General features: G+C 38.8%; 1 protein-coding gene across 1 annotated transcript in view; it reads left to right on the top strand.

The window, feature by feature from the left end:
• The window catches only part of GRID2 (glutamate ionotropic receptor delta type subunit 2), a 1,483,303-nt gene that overhangs the window by 1,288,138 nt on the left and 175,501 nt on the right, over positions 1-19,664 (top strand). Inside the window, exon 13 of the mRNA XM_077476559.1 lies at positions 12,079-12,274. Within this exon, the coding sequence (XP_077332685.1) occupies positions 12,079-12,274 (196 nt within the window). The remainder of the gene's footprint in view (positions 1-12,078; positions 12,275-19,664) is intronic.

Below are 19,664 nucleotides of genomic sequence, written 5' to 3' on the forward strand. Positions count from 1 at the left end.
TCATTCTTTCTTCATAAATTTTGCTCAAAATTTATTCTGCTACATTTCTTTGGTAAGAATAACCCAAATCAGTGTATATTATTTGGTCTGTTTGAAAGTTATGGAGCCTACTAATATGGTATATATATTTAAATTAATCAATCCTGATGTACTGACTGCTTTTTTGAGGTCTTAAAATGCTAGAACAGTGCAAATCCCCCCCCCCCCAAAATTACCCTGTTTTATTTTTTTAAAGTAGACAGTCCAAAGTATTTAATAAGAGGCATAGTGAGTTTTTTTTAAAGTTGTATTTTTTTTGTCACAATTTTTGGGAATTTTTTTTTTAACACTTGGGCATACTTTTACATACAATTACACCCCAAAACACATCCTGCTATGCCTCCTAAATATGGGGATACCACATATGTCAGGCTTTTTCGCAGGCCAGCTGTACAGAGGGGCCCAAAAATCCAAGGAGTACCTTCAGGCTTTCTAAGGACATAAATTACACATTTCATTTCCTTACAACCTCTCACATGTTGGAGGCTCTGGAGCACCAGCACAGTGGAATCACCCACAAAATGACTACATGTTGGAGAGTAAAACACCAAGGTATTTTTTAAGTGGCATGCTGAGTCTTTTAAAGACTTTATTTTTCTGCCACAAGTTGTCTGGGGAGGGCAGAGAAGGGGGGATAGCAAATGAGAGTTGGTGTGTCTCTCGCAGTCTCTAGTAATGATCTCTTTACAGATGGACAGGTATAATATCAAGTTCCAGGTATTATTATTTGAGGCCTAGATTTTTTTGAGGTAAAAGTTTCAGATGTTAAGAAAAGGAATATTCCCTTGTAATTTTAACACCTGATTCAAAAATGTTTTTCTACTAGGAAAAGTTCATTTTAGGCATTAGGATGATGCAGCAGAAGTAAAGAAGCCTTAGTTATTGCAGTTCACATAAAGTTCTGTTTTATGACAATGAACTTGTAATTGAAAATGTAAATAAAACAAAACAATGTATATATTCGTTTTTTTTAAACCTTAATTACGTGCAATTAACTTTTTATCCTTATTCCCAGCAGGGATTTATTCAAAATAATTAGCTTTTTCATAATGTATTATTTGTCAAAAGAAAACAGTATTTACTACATGCTTTGACGTTAATAAACTTTTAATTAATTCATTGTGAATGCTTACAGCACTCCTGATCCCTGGCTCAAAGATGCATGCAACGTGATTACGTTGGAGGAGGGTGACCAGCTTGCTTCTGATTGCATAACCTGACCAGGGGTTTGGAAACCTGGCTACTAGGTTATAAATGAAATACGCACATAGAAACAGTTAAAGTGATTGTAAAGTCTCTTTTTTTTTTAATTAAATATAACACACGTTATATTTTACTTGTCTGTGCAGTGGTTCTGCACAGAGCAGCCTGAATCCTCCTTTTCTTTGGCTATCCTGGCCCTTTTCTCCTCATGAGTGCCCCCACAGCAAGCAGCTTGCTATGGGGGGCACCCGAGCTGCAACTCCATGTATCCATTCAGATATGGAGCTGTGGCCCGGGCCCACCCCCTTTCTCTCCTCATTCACTGACTGACTTTGATTGACAGCATCTGGGAGCCAATGGCACCTCGCTGCTGTCTCAGCCAATGAGGAGGGCAGTCCTGGGCAGCCCAGACAATCCTACAACATCGCTGGATAGAAATGGGGCTCAGGTAAGTATTAGGGGCTGCTACACACAGAAGTTTTTTTTATCTTAAAGTGTAAGTAAACCCCCCTATTGTTTTCAGCCAAGGAAGCTGCTATCTTTGCCTCTGTTTAATCTACAACTGCCATGATGCTGCATGTTGCTGCACATGTGATCAGTTATGACATCAGCCAGTGGATAATTTGACAGTTTGGTTGAGAGCCAATGGAAGTGTTACATTCCCGGAAACGTCAGAAATTAAACAGTTTTTGGATAAGTTTACTTCCGCTTTATTGTATAAAATGCATTAAGATAAAAAAAACTTTCTGCCTTTACAACCCCTTTAAAATAGTATAGGCATAAAATAAATAAAAGCAAGCAAATTAAAATGTAACAATCTACTGATATACTCCAGTCTGGGAGCCCTTGTGTGGCCTAAAGTGTCTCCAACTTTAACCACTCCCTACCACGCCCATAGTCTAATGGCATCTGCAGGAGGGATCTCCTATCCTGGGCAGGCATCATTTGATGTCCTAGGCTTCCCAACCATCTAGGGGGCATGCGCCCACAGCGTCACTTGGGAGCTGGCGATCGTGCCCGGTGGCCGCAATGTCCTCTGGGCACCCCACGATTGCCGGTAACAGAGCTGGGATGTGGAACTGCTTCTTCAGGAGAAATAATATATAAAACAAATAAATAATGAAATAATGAAATAAAAACAAGTAACAAAAATTTACAAAAGTATATTAGATACATAAAGTTCAGTGATAACACTGAGAAGCTGCTTACCCAACAGGTCAACTGCCAGGAACAGGACCCAGCTAGTCAATAGGGTCCCCCAGTGGCGGGCATGGGGGGATGTGTGCAGATAAAGTCTACATGGGGTAGGAATTAATAAAAACACAAGTAGTAGCTGGGTCCTGTTCCTGGCATTTGACCTGTTGTGTAACAAATTCTCAGTGTTATTGCTGAACTTTATGTATCTAATATGCTTTTGTAAATTGTTGTTACTTGTTTTTGTATCTAATTTGTTTTATAGATTATTTCTCCTGACGAAGCAGTCTATGAAACTAGTAGCGTATTGGTTAATCTATGAAAAACTCCACCATCACATACTTCTTGGGGAAACTTTTGAGTATTTGCATACTGTTTTTGAACTTTTATGTTGATACCTATGTATGTTTTTTTCATATGTAATAAATTACAAGTTTTTTACCTTAAGTTTATCTCTGTGTATGAGTCTCGAGATAGTCCAACCAAAAAACCTTGGAAGTCAGAGTGAATGTTTGGTCAGCCTCAGCAACTGTCCCTATGCTCCTAATCTCCTCCCTCTTCCCTTATAAAAAAATAACAATAATTTGGATGATGGTACTTCTTTATGCCTAGTTTTAGGCTTTGATATCTGAAGCTATACTCAAACATTTCTCATCCCTCCCATTTACAGTAGAAGCATCAGGCTGTGAGCCAATCCTATTGCCTAAATAATATATTAAATATTTCCCTGCAGCTACCAAATGCTACCAAAAACATGCCTGTAGAGCTAGCCTACACAAAAAGTATATAACGTATACCTCAAGACTAATCTAGATACCAAAAATGTGAATATATACATTCACCAGAAAAGTACTAATAAATCTCTCAACTAAAAACATTTACATCAAATAAATCGCTATAACATTCATGATCCAAAATTAGTGAACAAAAAAACACTTTAAATGGCACTCTACCTACAAGTGTCATAGACTTTTGTTCCTCCGATCTGTGATTGTAAGGTCTTAAAAATGCATTAAAGCGTCCACAGAAATCAAAGCATTTATACAGTAAATATGCATTTAAAGTGCTCTTCAATTGCTAGTGCACAAAATGCGCTCACATTTGACGTCTATATATACAGAAGGTCAATAAATGCTTGCCATCATATGGATATTATAGCCAGGCCCTCCGTCGCACACTCCTTGTGTAATGCCAGCTGATGCACAAAATCCCCTGTTAAAGAGACATCTTCAGGCTTGGTAATACAGCCTTCACCACATACAGCATTTCTGTAAAAAGACTAGAGGACCATCCAATGTTCTCCATAGAAAATAATATTCACGTAAGCAGAACTTGTAATAGTAGATAAAAATGGTGTTGCGCTCCAGCTAAATAAATGTGATAAACTAAAATAAACTAGCTAGTACCTAGGTAGCAGCAGGAAGGTGAGAGATAAATATTAAACTACGTGCTTAAATAAACTCAGACAATGTGCATAACCACTTGTGTACAATACATCAAATAGTGCACTTGACATAAAACCAATCCCAGATCAAGTGCTATATAGAATCCAAAATATCAGTGAAACAGCGTGCAATACACATAAATTAATAAATTATATAATACAAATATAGACAGAAAAAATTAAAATTAAAATAACCTATATTAATAAAAATGATACTAAAAATATCAAAGGAGATAGAACTTATAAACGCTAAATGGTGCAACTTTAAGAGGTGCAATAAATAGTGATGATTAATCAAAAATGCACATAGTGCTAGTAATGATATTCAAACTCCAAACACAATGGAGATGTGATCTAAAAGCCAAAAAAGGTGCTCAAACGTAGCTCTTAAAATAAAGTTCACTATAATCATGCAAAAAATAAGTCCATTCAGTGATAGGCAAAACAATATCCTGCGTGCCCGGAAAGAAAGGGGGGGTAATTCCACCAGTGCTCCTGTGCGTCTTGTGTCCTCTCAATAGGTGCAGTAATTACCTTACCTTACTGCTGTAAGGTAAACAGCACTCCCAAAAAACCACTTGTTATCCGCTGGTGTGGGTTCAATAAGTAGTATTACTCTGGACACTCATTCACCGTAGGCACGTTGTATCATAATTTAAAACGAATAAAAATTGCACAATAACAAAACGAACGAGCGCCGCGTTCGTACTTCCGGACGTCACTTCCGGTGTCCTCACTAGCCAATTGCGTTCCTACGCGTATCGTCATGTGACTTCATCAGGGAATGAAGAACTTGTAATAATGCATGTAATGGCACCTGTGCATTCACGCACTGCCTGGTCTGGCTGCAAACACTGCAGTCACTTATTTCATCTCATAACTTTTCCAAAACTCCTCCCTGTGCTGACATCACAAATAAACCCTGCCTGACACTTTGGGGTTTATTTAGTAAAGGAAATCTACTATGCACTTTGCAGAGCTACAGAGCTTCATAAATGAGCAGAAGCTCTATCATCTTATCTGGTGAAAGCAAAAATGCTGTTTTTTTAATTTTCCTTGCATGTGATTAGGTATTCTTTACAAAGTGAAACTTTACCTCATTTACTAAGCTCTGGAGCTACTGCAAACTGCACAGTCTATTCGCCTTTAGTAAATCAAGCCCTTTGCGTCTCAATTAGACTTCTTCAGTTTCCAGCTTCTAAAGAAGTCCTATAGGGACTTAACGTGTCAAGTAGGGCACTCCATGTTGCCAGCACACTACTGAGAAGAGTTTTGGCATGACACAGATTGAAGAGCACTTTAAATAAATATTTATGAATGTTTTAACACCTTCCTGACCAGCTGCCGCAGTTATAATGCGGCAGGTTGGCTCCCCTGGGTGAACCGTCGTAGCCATACATCGGTTTGCCTTTTGGCCACTAGGAAGGCACACGTGCCACCGGAGCCGATGCACGTGCCCAGCAGTCGCAATGATTGCACCTGCGATTGCTCCACAAAGAGACAGAATGGAGATCAATGTAAACAGACATATCTCTGTGCTGTCAGGGGTGAGGAGAGAGTTCTGTTGTTCATATTAAGTATGAACAATGATCTGTCTCCTCACCCAACTATCCCCCCCCACGGTAAGAATCACTCCCTAGGTAACACAGTTAAGCCCTTGATTGCCTCCTACCGTTAACCACTTCCCTGCCAGTGACATTTACACAGTAATCAGTGCATTTTTATAGCACTGATCGCTGTATAAATAAAAAATGCAGAGATGATCAAATACCACCAAAAGCATGCTCTATTTGTGGGAAAAAAGGACATCAATTTTGTTTGGGTACAACGTCACACAGCCGCGCAATTGTCAGTTAAATTGTTGCAGTGCCGTGTCGCAAAACATGGCCTGCTCATTGAGCAGCCAAATCTTCCGGGGATAAAGTGGTTATTTATGTGGACACTTATATATATATATATATATACTTTAAAGAGCTTACAATTACATACTGCAGCACATAGGTTTATGATACTTTTGGGTACAATGCCATTTAAAAAAAAAAAAAATTCCACTAATTTTGGATCATGAATGTTATAGCAATTTGATTTGATGTAAATGTTTTTAGCTGAGAGATGTATTAGTAATGTTTTTGATGCATACAGTATATATTTAAATTTTTATCTCATCACTATAAGAAGTAGAGCAAAAAAAATAAATTTGTTATATAGATCAATTCTATTGCCTACCTGAGCCTAAAGCTGGTAACAGACACTCAAAAAAAAGGTACCATGAGGACTGCATAAAAGAAAACCAAATGCTTTATTTTGACAGTTTCTGTTTCTAGTATTTACGAGAAATCAGTACAGGCAAGAGGAAGGTTAGCCTTCCCTTAAAGTGGAAGCAAACTCCCCTATCGTTTTCAGCCAAGGAAGCTGCCATCTTTGCCTCTGTTTAATCTTCAACTGCTATGGTGCTGCACATGTGATTCGTTATGACACCAGCCATTGGATGGTTTGATAGTTTGGCTGAGAGCACAGCCAATGTGCAGTTAGCATTCCCGGCATACCTTTTTTTTTTAACTGTTTAAATCCATGGGTTTACTTCCATTTTAAGCCTTACAGACTGACTCTGAGCTGGCATTACTGCTCTGACAATTTTGAACAGAATACAAGTCTTGTATCTTCATGGAGGCTGAAGTGGCGAGAGGGCTCTGTTCCAAACAGGAGTGCAAGGTTCAGGGTAGCATAGGTACCAGGATCCTGGTAGATGATGATCAGTAGAGATGGTCGGCAGAGATGGTGGTGAATTCAGGTAGGAGAAAACATCACAATAAGCAGTGATAAGCAGCCCATGCACTGATAGAGTGGAAGTGCAGGATAGGACTGGAAAAGAAGATCTGATAGGTAGAATACCCAGGTTCTGCTGTGATCAGGCAGAGAGACCTAGTCTGGAAGCAAAAGCCAAGGTCATATGGCAAGGCAATTGGAAGAGGAGACATGGTCAGGGTAGGATAATGCACCGATAGGTAATAGTAACAGAAGCAAGGTTTGGAGACAAGCTGGGTCAAACACGGAGATCAAGCAGGAGTGAGTTCAAGAAGCAAGCCAGGATCATGATCAGCAGATATGCAGGGCATGCCGAGTATGCAGGGTAACTAGGAAGTACAGGAACAAGGATCACAGAGACACATGAGGGCCTCCTATAAATAGGCAGCTTGGTGCCATTCCTGGGATTGGACATGGCCAGGCATTCCCCGATGCACATGGACATTTGCACTGATGTATGCTGCCATACACGGATGTGCAGATGTGTCAGAGCATGCTGGTTACTGGCCAGACTCCATCTGTGTGATGGCATATGTGCATGAGCATTAGCCACACTTCATTTCCAATAGCAGCACACATACAGTGCAGGCATACCACACTTTTAAGTACACAATGGGGTTTATTTACCAAAGCTGAAAAGTGCAAAATCAGCCTCACTTCTACATAGAAACCAATGAGCTTCCAGGTTTTATTACCAAAGCTTAATTGAACAATCTGGGGTTAGAAGCTCATTGGTTTCCAAGCCTGATGTTGCACTTTCCAGCTTTTGTGTACTTAAAAGTGGGGCATGCCTGTACATTATTGCTGAGAGTTATAACTGCACTATTATTAACAGTAAAACTGGAGATTCAAATTCTTAAAAAATTCCAGTCCTGAGGAATTCCCATAACAGAATTTACAACATTACAAAGAGTGTTAATTATATGAAATAATTAGATGTTTTTTCTGCAATTTTTCCTCTATAAATCAAACAAAATATAATATTTTGGACTATAAAGTGAACTTTGGGACTGGCCAGAAATCTTAGGGAACACTTCTCAGTCATTACCTGTATTATTAAAAAGGCACAAAACAAGAGGGAAAAAAATAACACATTTTAGTGTATGTTCCTATAACTCACTGTTGTGTAGAACATTCAACGCTCTTTATTTACTATAGCCTAATCTGTTTTATATTACATGCGTTTTGAGCCATAGATCTGACTTGACATAATACAATACACACTCACACTTACACTATAAAAACATGTCCCCTCGACCATAAAGCCTACCAATAGATACCCACAACTTTTCCTAATAACAACAGAAATAACTATTATCTTTATTTACAAACTGAATTCACTATGAATAGAAGAACACCTGGGTTTTTTGACAGCAGCAAAAAATAGTTAATAGCTATTTATACAGGCCGTACACCTTAATAGCCATATGTTACTCCAGTAATCAAGCTGGGTCCTGATTACCATAACAAAAATGAAAACTAAAAAGATGGACTAACAGGTGTCCAAAAGTATATAATTATCTGTCATTAGTGGAATTATGTCTAAAAATATGTACCAAATTGGGAAATAACAAACAAGACTGGCCACTTAGGAACTGAATTATGTTAGGCAATAAGAAAAAAAAAACTGTATAGCTGGAGAGGTTGAGAATGCCGAATGGTGGGGCCAATGTGTCATACAAAGGATTATACACCATACACAACTGTTTCTATCCTAAGGCCTGTCATGCTTTCTTGATTTCTCTGGGTGCTAATCCCAGTAACAAATTTCTCTATAATAGAGCAGAGGTTATTTCTAATATTATGAATACAACTTAGGCAAATATTCAATCTCAACACAATCTCAAGTGTGATTATTTCCTTCAAATGTTCGTTTTCAAATGTAATACATACATATTTACTATTAAGAATGAGGACAAAAGGCATTACAGTTTATGCAAATCATGTGTATTAAAAACAACAGTAGTGTTCAAGTGTAGGCTATCCTACTAAGGAATATATTTCTGTAAATTTTAAGTATTTGTAAGTATTTGTTCAAATATTAGTCAGTCCTGAGAAATAATGTTCTTGAACTGAAGAGAGTCCAGAGAAGGGCAACAAAACTAATAAAGAGACGGGAGGACCTTAGTAATAAGGAAACACTACAAAGATTATACTTATTCTTCATGTATAAGAGGTGCATAGTAGCGGATATAATTGCAATATATAAATTTGTGAATGGTGACTCTACACAACACAAAATGAAGTTGGAAGTTGGAAGAGAAGTGGTTCAATATTTAACTGCATGTGGGGTTCTTTACTGAGCATTAAGGATGTGAAACTCCCTTCTACAGTTGTCAGTGTCCGCTGGGAATTTGGATAAACTCCAAAAAATTCTAGATGTGTTTCACAGAGAACACAATGCACAAGGATATTGAAAATGGTAGTCAAACACACACACTCAGGTTGAACTAGATAAACTGTTGTGTTTATTTACCCTTATCAACTGTATACATTTATAGAGTAGTATTTGAGATATATGACATACAGTATTTAGCTCTTAGGTCTTTACACAATATTGCTGATTTCATAATTCTTCAGCTATGCTTACTCTGTATTAAAAGAAAAGTCTGTTACCATGATCATTCTCTTCTTTCTTTCATCATTCTCACTTTCTTCTAGCTTCTTTCTCTCTTTTCATTCTACTCCACTCTCTCGCTATACTACAACTGCACATATCTTCATTTTTTTGCACACTTTCTGTCCATTTTTATTTTGTTCCTAGTTTTTCTCTACTTGTGTATAAAACCCCTCTTTTTTTCTTACCCTAAACGTTTTCTGAAAATGTATACATTTTGCTGGAAGTTTTATCTGCTACACAGACATGCCTTACATTTGCCTGTGCTTTCTAGTAGAAAGTTGCAGAGTTGTTGCAGCTTTTTTTTTTCAGAAGCACTCCCTACTTTTAACCACTACAATACAGGGCACTTTCGCCTCCTTCCTTCCCAGCCCACTTTTCAGCTTTCAGCGCTCTTGCACTTTCAATGACAATTGCGCGGTCATGCTACACTGTACCCAAATTAAACTTTTTCATTTTGTTTACACAAATAGAGCTTTATTTTGGTGGTATTTATTTACGACTCTCTTTTAAATTTTTTGCGATATAATCGAAAAAAGAGCTGAAATTTGGGAAAAAAAACTATATTTTCTTCCTTCTATTTTAAAAGGAATCCAATAAAATCGAATTTTGTCATAAATTTAAACCAAAATGTATTCTGCTACATGTTTTTGGTAAAAAAAATTCTGTGTATAATAATTGGTTTTTGTGATCACGGACATATGTACGCAAATGATCATGTACAGATGTATGTAGGTGATCACGGACATATGTGTGCAGATAATCATTGGGACATGTGATTTTAGTGGGACATATGTGGGGGACATGTGTTTTTATTATTTTGGGACATGTGTTTTTATTATTTGGGGACATGTGTGTTTTACACTAGACTGGTTATCAGTGAGTAAAAAGCTGTAAAAAAGCTCATACTCACTGATCACCAGCTGACTGCAGCAATCTGCTCTCCTCTCCTCAACGACAACTTCTGTGTGAGGAGAGGAGAGCCGATTGACTAGCAATTGGCTGTTTGTTTACATCACATGATGGTCGTGATTGGACACGGCCATCATGTGATCAGGAGGGCCAATCACAGAGCCCTCCTGCCGGTCCGAAATGCACCGTGTCCGGGTGACACGAGCGCATCGGGATTGCGCCGATGCACGGGCGCGTGCATGATCCTTCTCCTTCTGAAGGACGTTCCTGAATGTCCAGTCAGAAGGAGGGAGCACCTACCCGGCCGTATATGTACATTGGCCCGGGTGTGAAGTAGTTAAGTGACAGTAGACTATGCAATGGGTATCCTTTGACATGTCTTATTTAATGTGCCACACTTGTATACCTATCCAATTTTTGGTGCCCAAATAGGCTGAGGCATTCCACAAGATTGGCACTCAAACACAACCTTTAAAACAATTTAGAATTACATTTAAATATGTTTTTCAAGCCCTCTGACATGGTACTGTAAATTCTGATGCATTATAAGAAAAAACAACATATTATGCATAGGAACACACAGTTTGAAGAGAATGTAGTAGGATTTAGATGATTCAGAAACAGTGCATTGAATGTGTGAGGATTCTGATTTTGATTTGGAAAGAAAATCCAGGGTTGATTTACTAAATGTAAATAGGCTTTTTGCAAAGAATACCCAATCACATGCTTGCACATGGTTGGATGATAAAAGTCTGTAGAGCTTCATCTCACTTAGTAAGCTCTGGGGTAAATTCCCTTACAAAGTGCAAAGTCCCTTGCAGAATGAAGAGTATATTTACCTTTTTTTAAAAAGTCCCCTGTGTGAATACAGGTCATTTAAACTAACTAAGATAGCCAAAATCATTTTCTATAGCCAAATTTAGGCCAGCCATGTATGGTTCGAATCCTAGCCGGTTCAGTAGGAGTTCCAAACCATTAATAGGCAAGCTGAATGTGCTAAGTTGATTTATCGATCAATTGGACAATTGGATACAACCAGCCTGCCGGATTCTACTATAGCCACTAGCGATAATCATTGCCTTCTCCTGGCGGGGACTGCTTCCCCCACCCTTCCCTGCCCCCCACTACAAGAAGACAATGGCCCAGCAGGAGAGATTCCCGCATCAGCACTCTCTGTGATGATGGGACAATCAAGCAAGTTTCTGTCCTGAAACCCGTGGTTGCAGGAAAGAAATGTGCTCCGTGTGTGGCTGGCCTTAGTCTGTGTGCCCATAGAAACTATTTAGATCTTTTTTTTTTACTTGGCTAGACTGTATGCAGAGAAGAAAGGAACATTTTGATTGGTTGCTATAGTAAAAAAAGGAACTTTTTTTCAGATATATTAATAAAAAGACCCACTCTTGTGGCAATACTCAGAAAAAATTATGTATGTGCTAGACTTATTTGTAATTTGCATAGTTTTTTTTTTAGATTCTAACAAGCACAGGCAATTCTGTTGTGTTTACTAGTGGCAGTTGGTTCCATGCATGTGGCTTATTATTCAGAAATCCTGACAAATGTCATGCCTTTGCTGTTTAAACTGTAGTTTGTTTTGAAACCCTGAGGTCTTCATTACATGTTATCATTAGATAAATGTCATCCCTTCCTTAGAGAGGCCAGAGACACATTACAGAACTACAGCTTTACGGCCTATAAAATGTTAACCTGAAAATTGAAGATTTACTTAAGTAATCTGAACAAGGCGATGAGCTTCACATTTTGCAATATGCCTGCATGACTTTTTGATGTATTGACTGTGAGTTCATGCATAAATGACAACTCCTAGATGTAAATATTTATTGTGTGTCCTTTTTCATCAACCTAGGTCTCTACAGGACCTGTCAAGGCAGACAGAAATTCCTTATGGAACAGTATTAGACTCTGCGGTTTACGATCATGTGCGGGTGAAAGGGATGAATCCTTTTGAGAGAGACAGTATGTATTCCCAAATGTGGCGGATGATTAACAGGAGTAATGGGACAGAGAACAATGTTCAGGAATCTCAGGATGGCATACAAAAGGTGATATATTTATTTTCTTATATCTAAATACTTAACTTTTATGTTATCGAGATTATTTATGTTAACATGAATATTTCATCAACTAAGCATTCAAAGTTTGTTTATAGGCTTATTAATAAAACTACAAACATTTCCTATTTTTTTGGCCATCCTTTTACTTTATATAAAGCAAAAGTGTTGGTCTCAGTAATCTAGAGATGCTGAGCTGTGGATGGGAGGCAGTGTTATTATGAAATGATGATGAAAGCATTCACAGTGGGACATTTTACTCAAGGTGAATGCTCAAAGTTAGTGAGTGATATGCGGTACTGCTACCATTTTGTTGCCATGTGTTCATTTGTTCTGGCATTGGAAGACCTTCTTATTATCTTGAGCAATCCTTCTTCGTTAGAAAAAATGCTTTCCTGCTGTCAGCATCAACCAATTAGCAGTTTTGAAGTGCATGGGCACTATAAAAAAAAAAAAAAAAAAACTCAAAACACGGGTGTAGGCTGCCATTTCATTTGTTGAGGACTATGAAGACGAGTTAAGCCCCATACACACTATCAGTTTTTCTGCTGAGTTTTTCCTCCAGGTTTACTAAAACCATGTAGTGCAAGGGCCTGCCTGATTGCATACAAATTGAAGCTCCTAAGGTTTGACCTCATATTATATGGTTTTGGTAAATCTGAAGGAAAAACTCAGCAGAAAAACTGATAGTGTGTATGGGACTTTAGAGAGGGTAGTGGATGCTAGAATAAGTAAAATTTAATTTTGCAGTTATCGTGTAGAACACTTGAAAAGGGACTGCTGCTTTACTGCTTTAAACAAGTGCCATTTAGAAATTTGCATCAGCATCTCTGACTTAGACTGAAGTTTAGACATTAATTGCGGATGGGAAAGCTGAATGAGGACATCATCTTTACTGCTCTAAGTGCTGTTAGTGTCATTTGAATTTTCAAAAGCGTTAATGGCATTCTGAAATCTGCATAAGCATGTTAGATTACATTGTTAACCAAAATAACCATGTTAGATTACATTATTAACCATTTGTTTGTTTTTACTTTGGCAACTGACACTCTTAACTTGAAGGTTGAAAAAAAATTGTGAGCGTCTGAGGCTCAGAGCACCAATGTAGGCTTTATCATTGTGGTTTTCTTATTTGACAGCACAGCTTAAACGCTTAAAATCTGTGAATACAATCTATAATAGTTTCTGATACTGTAATAATACAGTAATGACCTTTTTTCCCTTTAATAACAAAGCTGAAACCCGTGAACACATTAAAATCTAAATTAACAAAATAATACTCAAAAATAAAATATGAATAATGAGCGCTATGTACACTGTTACACAGCTGTTAGCAAAAAAGGTGATATATGTAAAATAAAATATATGTAGTGTTGTATATGTGCAAAAAAAATAAATAGTCCACAGCTAAAAATATAAACAGTCCCTCTGTTAACCGCTTCAGCCCTGGAAGATTTTACCCCCTTCCTGGCCAGAGCACTTTTTGCAATTCGGCACTGCGTCGCTTTAACTGACAATTGTGCAGTCGTGCGACGTGGCTCCCAAACAAAAATGATTTTCCCACAAATAGAGCTTTCTTTTGGTGGTATTTGACCACTCCTGCAGTTTTTTTTTTGCGTTATAAACAAAAAAGCATACATTTTGAAAAAAACTCATTATTTTTTACATTTTGCTATAATAAATATCCCCATAAATATTATATAAAAAAAAATATATATATATTTTTCTCAGTTCAGACCGATACGTATTCTTCTACATATTTTTGGTAAAAAAAATTGCAATAAGCGTTTATTGATTGGTTTGCGCAAAACTTATAGCGTTTACAAAATAGAAGATAGTTTTTTGGCATTTTTATTAATATTTTTTTTTACTGGTAATGGCAGCGATCTGTGATTTTTTTCTTGACTGCGACATTATGGCGGACACATTTGACACTATTTTGGGACCATTGTCATTTATACAGCGATCAGTGCTATAAAAATGTTCTTATTACTGTGTAAATGACACTGTCAGGAAAGGGGTTAACCACTAGGGGGTGATAAAGGGATTAAGTGTGTCCTAGGGAGTGATTCTAACTGTGGGGGGATGAGCTTCAACTCACATGACAGCAATCACTGCTCTCGATGACAGGGAGCGGTGATCTCTGTCAAGTCACAAGGCAGAACAGGGAAATACCTTGTTTACATAGGCACTTCCCCGGTCTGCAGCTCTGACGGTTGCCGGGAGACCGAGTATGCCGGTTCCGCGGGCACGGACATCCTGTACGCGTTGGGGGGTGAGTGCCAATTAGCCCCGCCAATTAAAGGGGACATACAGGTACGCCCATTTGCCCACCTCTGCCATTGTGCCAATGTATATCTGCGTGCAGCAGTCAACAAGTGGTTATACAGAAAATAATCTCCTGTGGTTCCAATTGACACAAAGAGTAAGAATATTCTTCCAGTGATTATGATCAGAGGCTCATGGAAATATTGGCTGCTCAAACAAGAACAGCAAACACATATAAACAGCATCACCCTCAGTGGACAGATGTTTCTTCTTAGTAATCGCTGATCTTTAGGACACCAAACATAAATCCAAAAAATAAACTAATATAGTGTAATGCTGCTTAATATAAGCAATAATCGCACCAAGGTGAGTATAGTGACAATACGTGCAGATGAGTGTGCAGTCACTGGTCACCAGCCTTCACCCCCATGCAATGCGCATTCCCCACCAACCGGATTTTTAAACAGCGTTATGGGTGAAGGGATCACTGGTAGCAGGCATCAAACTGAAATCTCCTTCATAGGCTCTCTCCTTTTTCTAAATAGTTCAGAAATAAGTGCAGCAAACACACATAAACAGCATCACCATCAGGGGACAGATGTTTCTTCTTAGCAATCCTTGATAATAGGGCTCCAAACATAAATCCCAAAAATAAACTAATATAGTGCAATACAACATTATACCAGGTGGCGACATATGATGTGAGTTAAACGGCCATCCATTTTATTTGTTTTGGTTGTTTATATTCATGTGGATTTTTTATGCATTTGGATTTTATCCTGATGTTTTAATCTGTATGTCCAAGTACTGCAATAAATACTGCACCATGAAGTACCTTTTTGTTTATTTCTCATGGTACCTCATCATATGAATGGAGCACTACTCAGAGAAAGGAGAGAGTCTGGGAAGGAGTTTTCAGTTTGATGCCTGCTTTCAGTGTTCACTTTACTCGTAACGCTGTTTAAAATCCAGTTGGTGGTAACATTGCATGGGGGGTGAAGGCTGATGATCAGTGATCGCACATTTATCTGCACGTATTGTAACTATATTCACCTGGGTGGGATTATGGCTTATAATAAGCAGTATTACACTATATTCATTTATTTTTTGGAACTATCTTTGGAGTCCTAAATATCGACGATACTAAGAAGAAACATCTGTCCCCTGAGGGTGATGCTGTTTATGCGCATTTGCTGCACTTGATTGAGCAGTCAATATTTCTGGTAAGCCTCTGATCATAATCACTAGAAGAATATTCTTACCCTTTACGTGTGTAAATTGGAGCCACAGGGGGATATTTTCTATTTAACACAGATCACAGAGGGAGTGTTTATATGTTCATCTGTGGACTATTTATTTTTTGCACATATACAGCGCTGCATATATTTTTTGCATAAACAATAAAGTACTGTCTGAGATTTACACTTTCAAGTCAAGCCGTGTTTCTGACCATATTTTATTTATTTATTTTTAAAGTGTATTTTATACAAAATGGCTTGTCTACTAACAAGTAGGGATGAGCTTCGTGTTCGAGTCGAACATACGTTCGACTCAAACATCGGCTGTTCGTCCGTTCGGCGAATACCGAACGTTATGGGCCGTTCGCGCCAAATTCGTGTGACGCTCACGGTCCACAATGCACTGCGCCATCGCTTGGCCAATCACAGCGCCGGCAGCGAGGAGAGCCATGATTGGCCACAGGCAGGGTGCCTGTGGCCAATCATAGCTCGGGCTGTGTAGTACACGCCCCACACTATATAAGGCCGCCAGCGCGGCGGCCTTGTGTAGTGTGTTGGCGTCTGTAGGAGTTCGTGGGTGTTCTCTGTGTACCTTCAACACAGTATACACCGTTCATTATTGGTCGATTTTGCGTTCTTGCTCTTCTGTAATTGAGCTGTTAGCAATCTGCAGGAGTTTGTGCCTTTTGTCTGCGTGCCCTGATCGTAGTATACACCATTGTATCCACCTATATAGCTAGCTATATTGCTCTTGTAATAGAGCTTGCAGTCAGTTGTAGGAGATTGTACGTGCTGTCTGCGTGCCCTGACCGCAGTACACCGTTATATCCACCTATATAGCTAGCTATATTGCTCTTTTGTAATAGAGCTTGCAGTCAGTTGTAGGAGATTGTGCTTGCTGTCTGCGTGCCCTGACCGCAGTATACACCGTTATATCCACCTATATAGCTAGCTATATTGCTCTTTTGTAATAGAGCTTGCAGTCAGTTGTAGGAGATTGTGCCTATTGTCTGCGTGCCCTGACCGCAGTATACACCATTATATCCACCTACATAGCTAGCTATATTGCTCTTTTGTAATAGAGCTTGCAGTCAGTTGTAGGAGATTGTGCGTGCTGTCTGCGTGCCCTGACCGCAGTATACACTGTTATATCCACCTATATAGCTAGCTATATTGCTCTTTTGTAATAGAGTGCTGTCTGCGGCATGTAATTACAATTCTTGATATAATCGTTCACAGCAGGGCGCTCCAGCGCCCACCAAGAGTCACTTTGAGGGCTTACAATGTTGTGGCAACACCAACACCTTGTTCCGCCATTTCTGCAGAGCATATAAGGGCAGGCCCCTACTTTCATACATCCAACTTACAAACATCTCTTACTTGCAAACGGAAGAAGACAACAGGAAGTGAGATGAAAAAAGACGGACGGCAAAACAAATTATACAGGGGTGATAACCCTTCCCTATGTTTTCCAAAAAGATTAAAAATTGATTTTTTGACTGGAACTACACTTTAAAAATGTACCAGTTCAAAATTACACACAGATTCTACTTAACACAACAAATCTACACAGTCCCTGTCTTGTTTGTACCGCCTGTGTACTGCTGTTCTGGGTATATAGGGCCTGGGGGCCCCACGACTTTCCTTTTTTTAATATGGGTACGGGGTTCCTCTTAATATCCGTACAAGACCCAAAGGGGCTGGTAATGGGCAGGGGGGGCTACCCATGCCATTTTTCTCAATGATTTTCATCCATATTGCCTGAACCAGATATTACATTAAAAACGCAAGCAGTTTGAAATGACTTTTTTTCCATTAAATATCATTTTGTGCAGGGACTGTTCTAAACACGGGAAACACGTGGCACTTCACAGGCATACTATAGACACCCCCAGGCACGATATTTAAAGGAATATTTCACTTTTTTTCACCTTAATCGTTATTAAAATCAGTGCTCCCGCCAAAACTGCCATTTTTAAAAACATTTTAGGCATTGATCCATGTCCCCTGGGGCAGGAGCCAGGTCCCCAACCCTTTTTAGGACAGTATGTTGCATATTAGCCATTAAAATTAGCACTTTTTATTTTGAACCTCGAGTCCCATAGACTTCAATGAGGTTCTAATGTTCGTAACGAATTTGTGGTCCGTTCGAAAGTTTTGGTGCGAACCGAACCGGGGGGGTGTTCGACTCATCCCTACTAACAAGGGAAATGTTGAACATGAAACATATATAAAATATCTTTTGCCGCGTACACACAACCGGACTTTCCATCAGAATAAATTCTGACGGCTTTCCGACTGAGTTTCCGATGAAGTTACAAACAAACAGACTTGCCTACACATGGTCACACCAAAGTCCGTTCATTTCGAATGTGATGACGTATGACGGGACTAGAAAAGGAAGTTCAATAGCCAGTAGCCAATAGATGCCCTTGCATCGTATTTGGTCCGTCGGACTAGCATACAGACGAATGGTTTTCCCGATAGTAATTGATTCCATCTGAAAGATTTAAAACATGTTCTATTTCTACGTCCATCAAACTTTAAAAAAAAAATCCACTGAAGCCCACACACGATTGGAATATCCAATGAAATGATTCTGTCTGACCTTTTCTGCTGGAAAGTCCAGTCGTGTGTACGCGGCATTACACACTTGTATCCTGGTCCCAAAAAAAACGATTTCATGTGTTCCATGTATGTAGAAAAAAAAGGCTTCCCTTTAATGGTCAAGGCCACTCCAAATTGACATTTAGATACTGTATACCTTTATATAGAACTGAATGGATGAATGGAATTATTATTTTTTTTGATAAGGTAGAGTTATAACTTCTGTTTTCTTTTTGCCATTTGTGTCCCATTGAGATTTTCCTTCACTTCCTGTCCCAAAGCCACAACAGGAAGTGAGATGAAATCCCATCAAAGTGAAATTCCCGGAACCCCTAATATCCAAGGTCACCAGAACTAGTACTCCTATTGGAATATTTCATCTTTATTCCTTTCTTTCTGGTGACCACTCAAAAAATGCATCCAAAAGCTCCTTGGTGATAGAGATACTGACTATTAGATCTGTTTAGAGAACACTGATTATATCCAGGGGAAATTACTACAGCATCATTAGCTCTGTTTTAGGTTTTTGAATTGTCTTGCTCTAGACCATGGGTGCTCAACCTGTGGCCCTCCAGCTGTTGCGGAACTACAAGTCCCATGTGGCATTGCAAGGCTGACAGTTACAAGCACGACTCCCCAAAGGCAGAGTCATGATAGAACTTGTAGTTCAGTGACAGCTGGAGGGCCACAAGTTGAGCACCCATGCTCTAGACCATACGTTCAATGTGTGCATGAAAGTCATAAATGGCGTTGGTAATTGAAATGTACACACCAAGCTTTCCTAGGAGATCTTTCACCACCAATGTAATTAAAGGGACTATGATCAGAAATATATGTGCGTACTGCTCAGCAAATGCAGGGCTTTTTTGTTGTTTTTTTTTTAGGTTGATCTACCATTGTCTGTGACTTTCTTTTCTGTGTTGGTGGATATGGCCAACTTTATGATCCCTGCTGGAAAGGTGTCCCTCATTTTCCTTGTAATCTTGAGGTCTGAGATGACTCTCCTCTCTTCCTTACTGTGGATCATTTTTTTAAATTCTTGAAAAGTTGTCAGTTCAGTTTATAGTATATGGTCAGGATGGCCATAACGTATTTAAACTGCAACACACAAAACCACTCAGAATGGATTATTATAACTTTAGACTGTTAACGCTCCAGCCTTAGCAAGTCCTGCCCATACAAAAAAAAAAAAACTTAAAATGCCATAAAACCAAATTTTGCAGATTTATCAATTTATGGGGATTTTTAGTCATGAAGCAAGCTTTGGA

This window comes from Lithobates pipiens, unplaced genomic scaffold (genome assembly GCF_037356315.1).
Source record: "Lithobates pipiens isolate NorthernLeopardFrog02 unplaced genomic scaffold, aLitPip1_a1.2 Scaffold_13, whole genome shotgun sequence".
Classification (NCBI taxonomy): domain Eukaryota; kingdom Metazoa; phylum Chordata; class Amphibia; order Anura; family Ranidae; genus Lithobates; species Lithobates pipiens.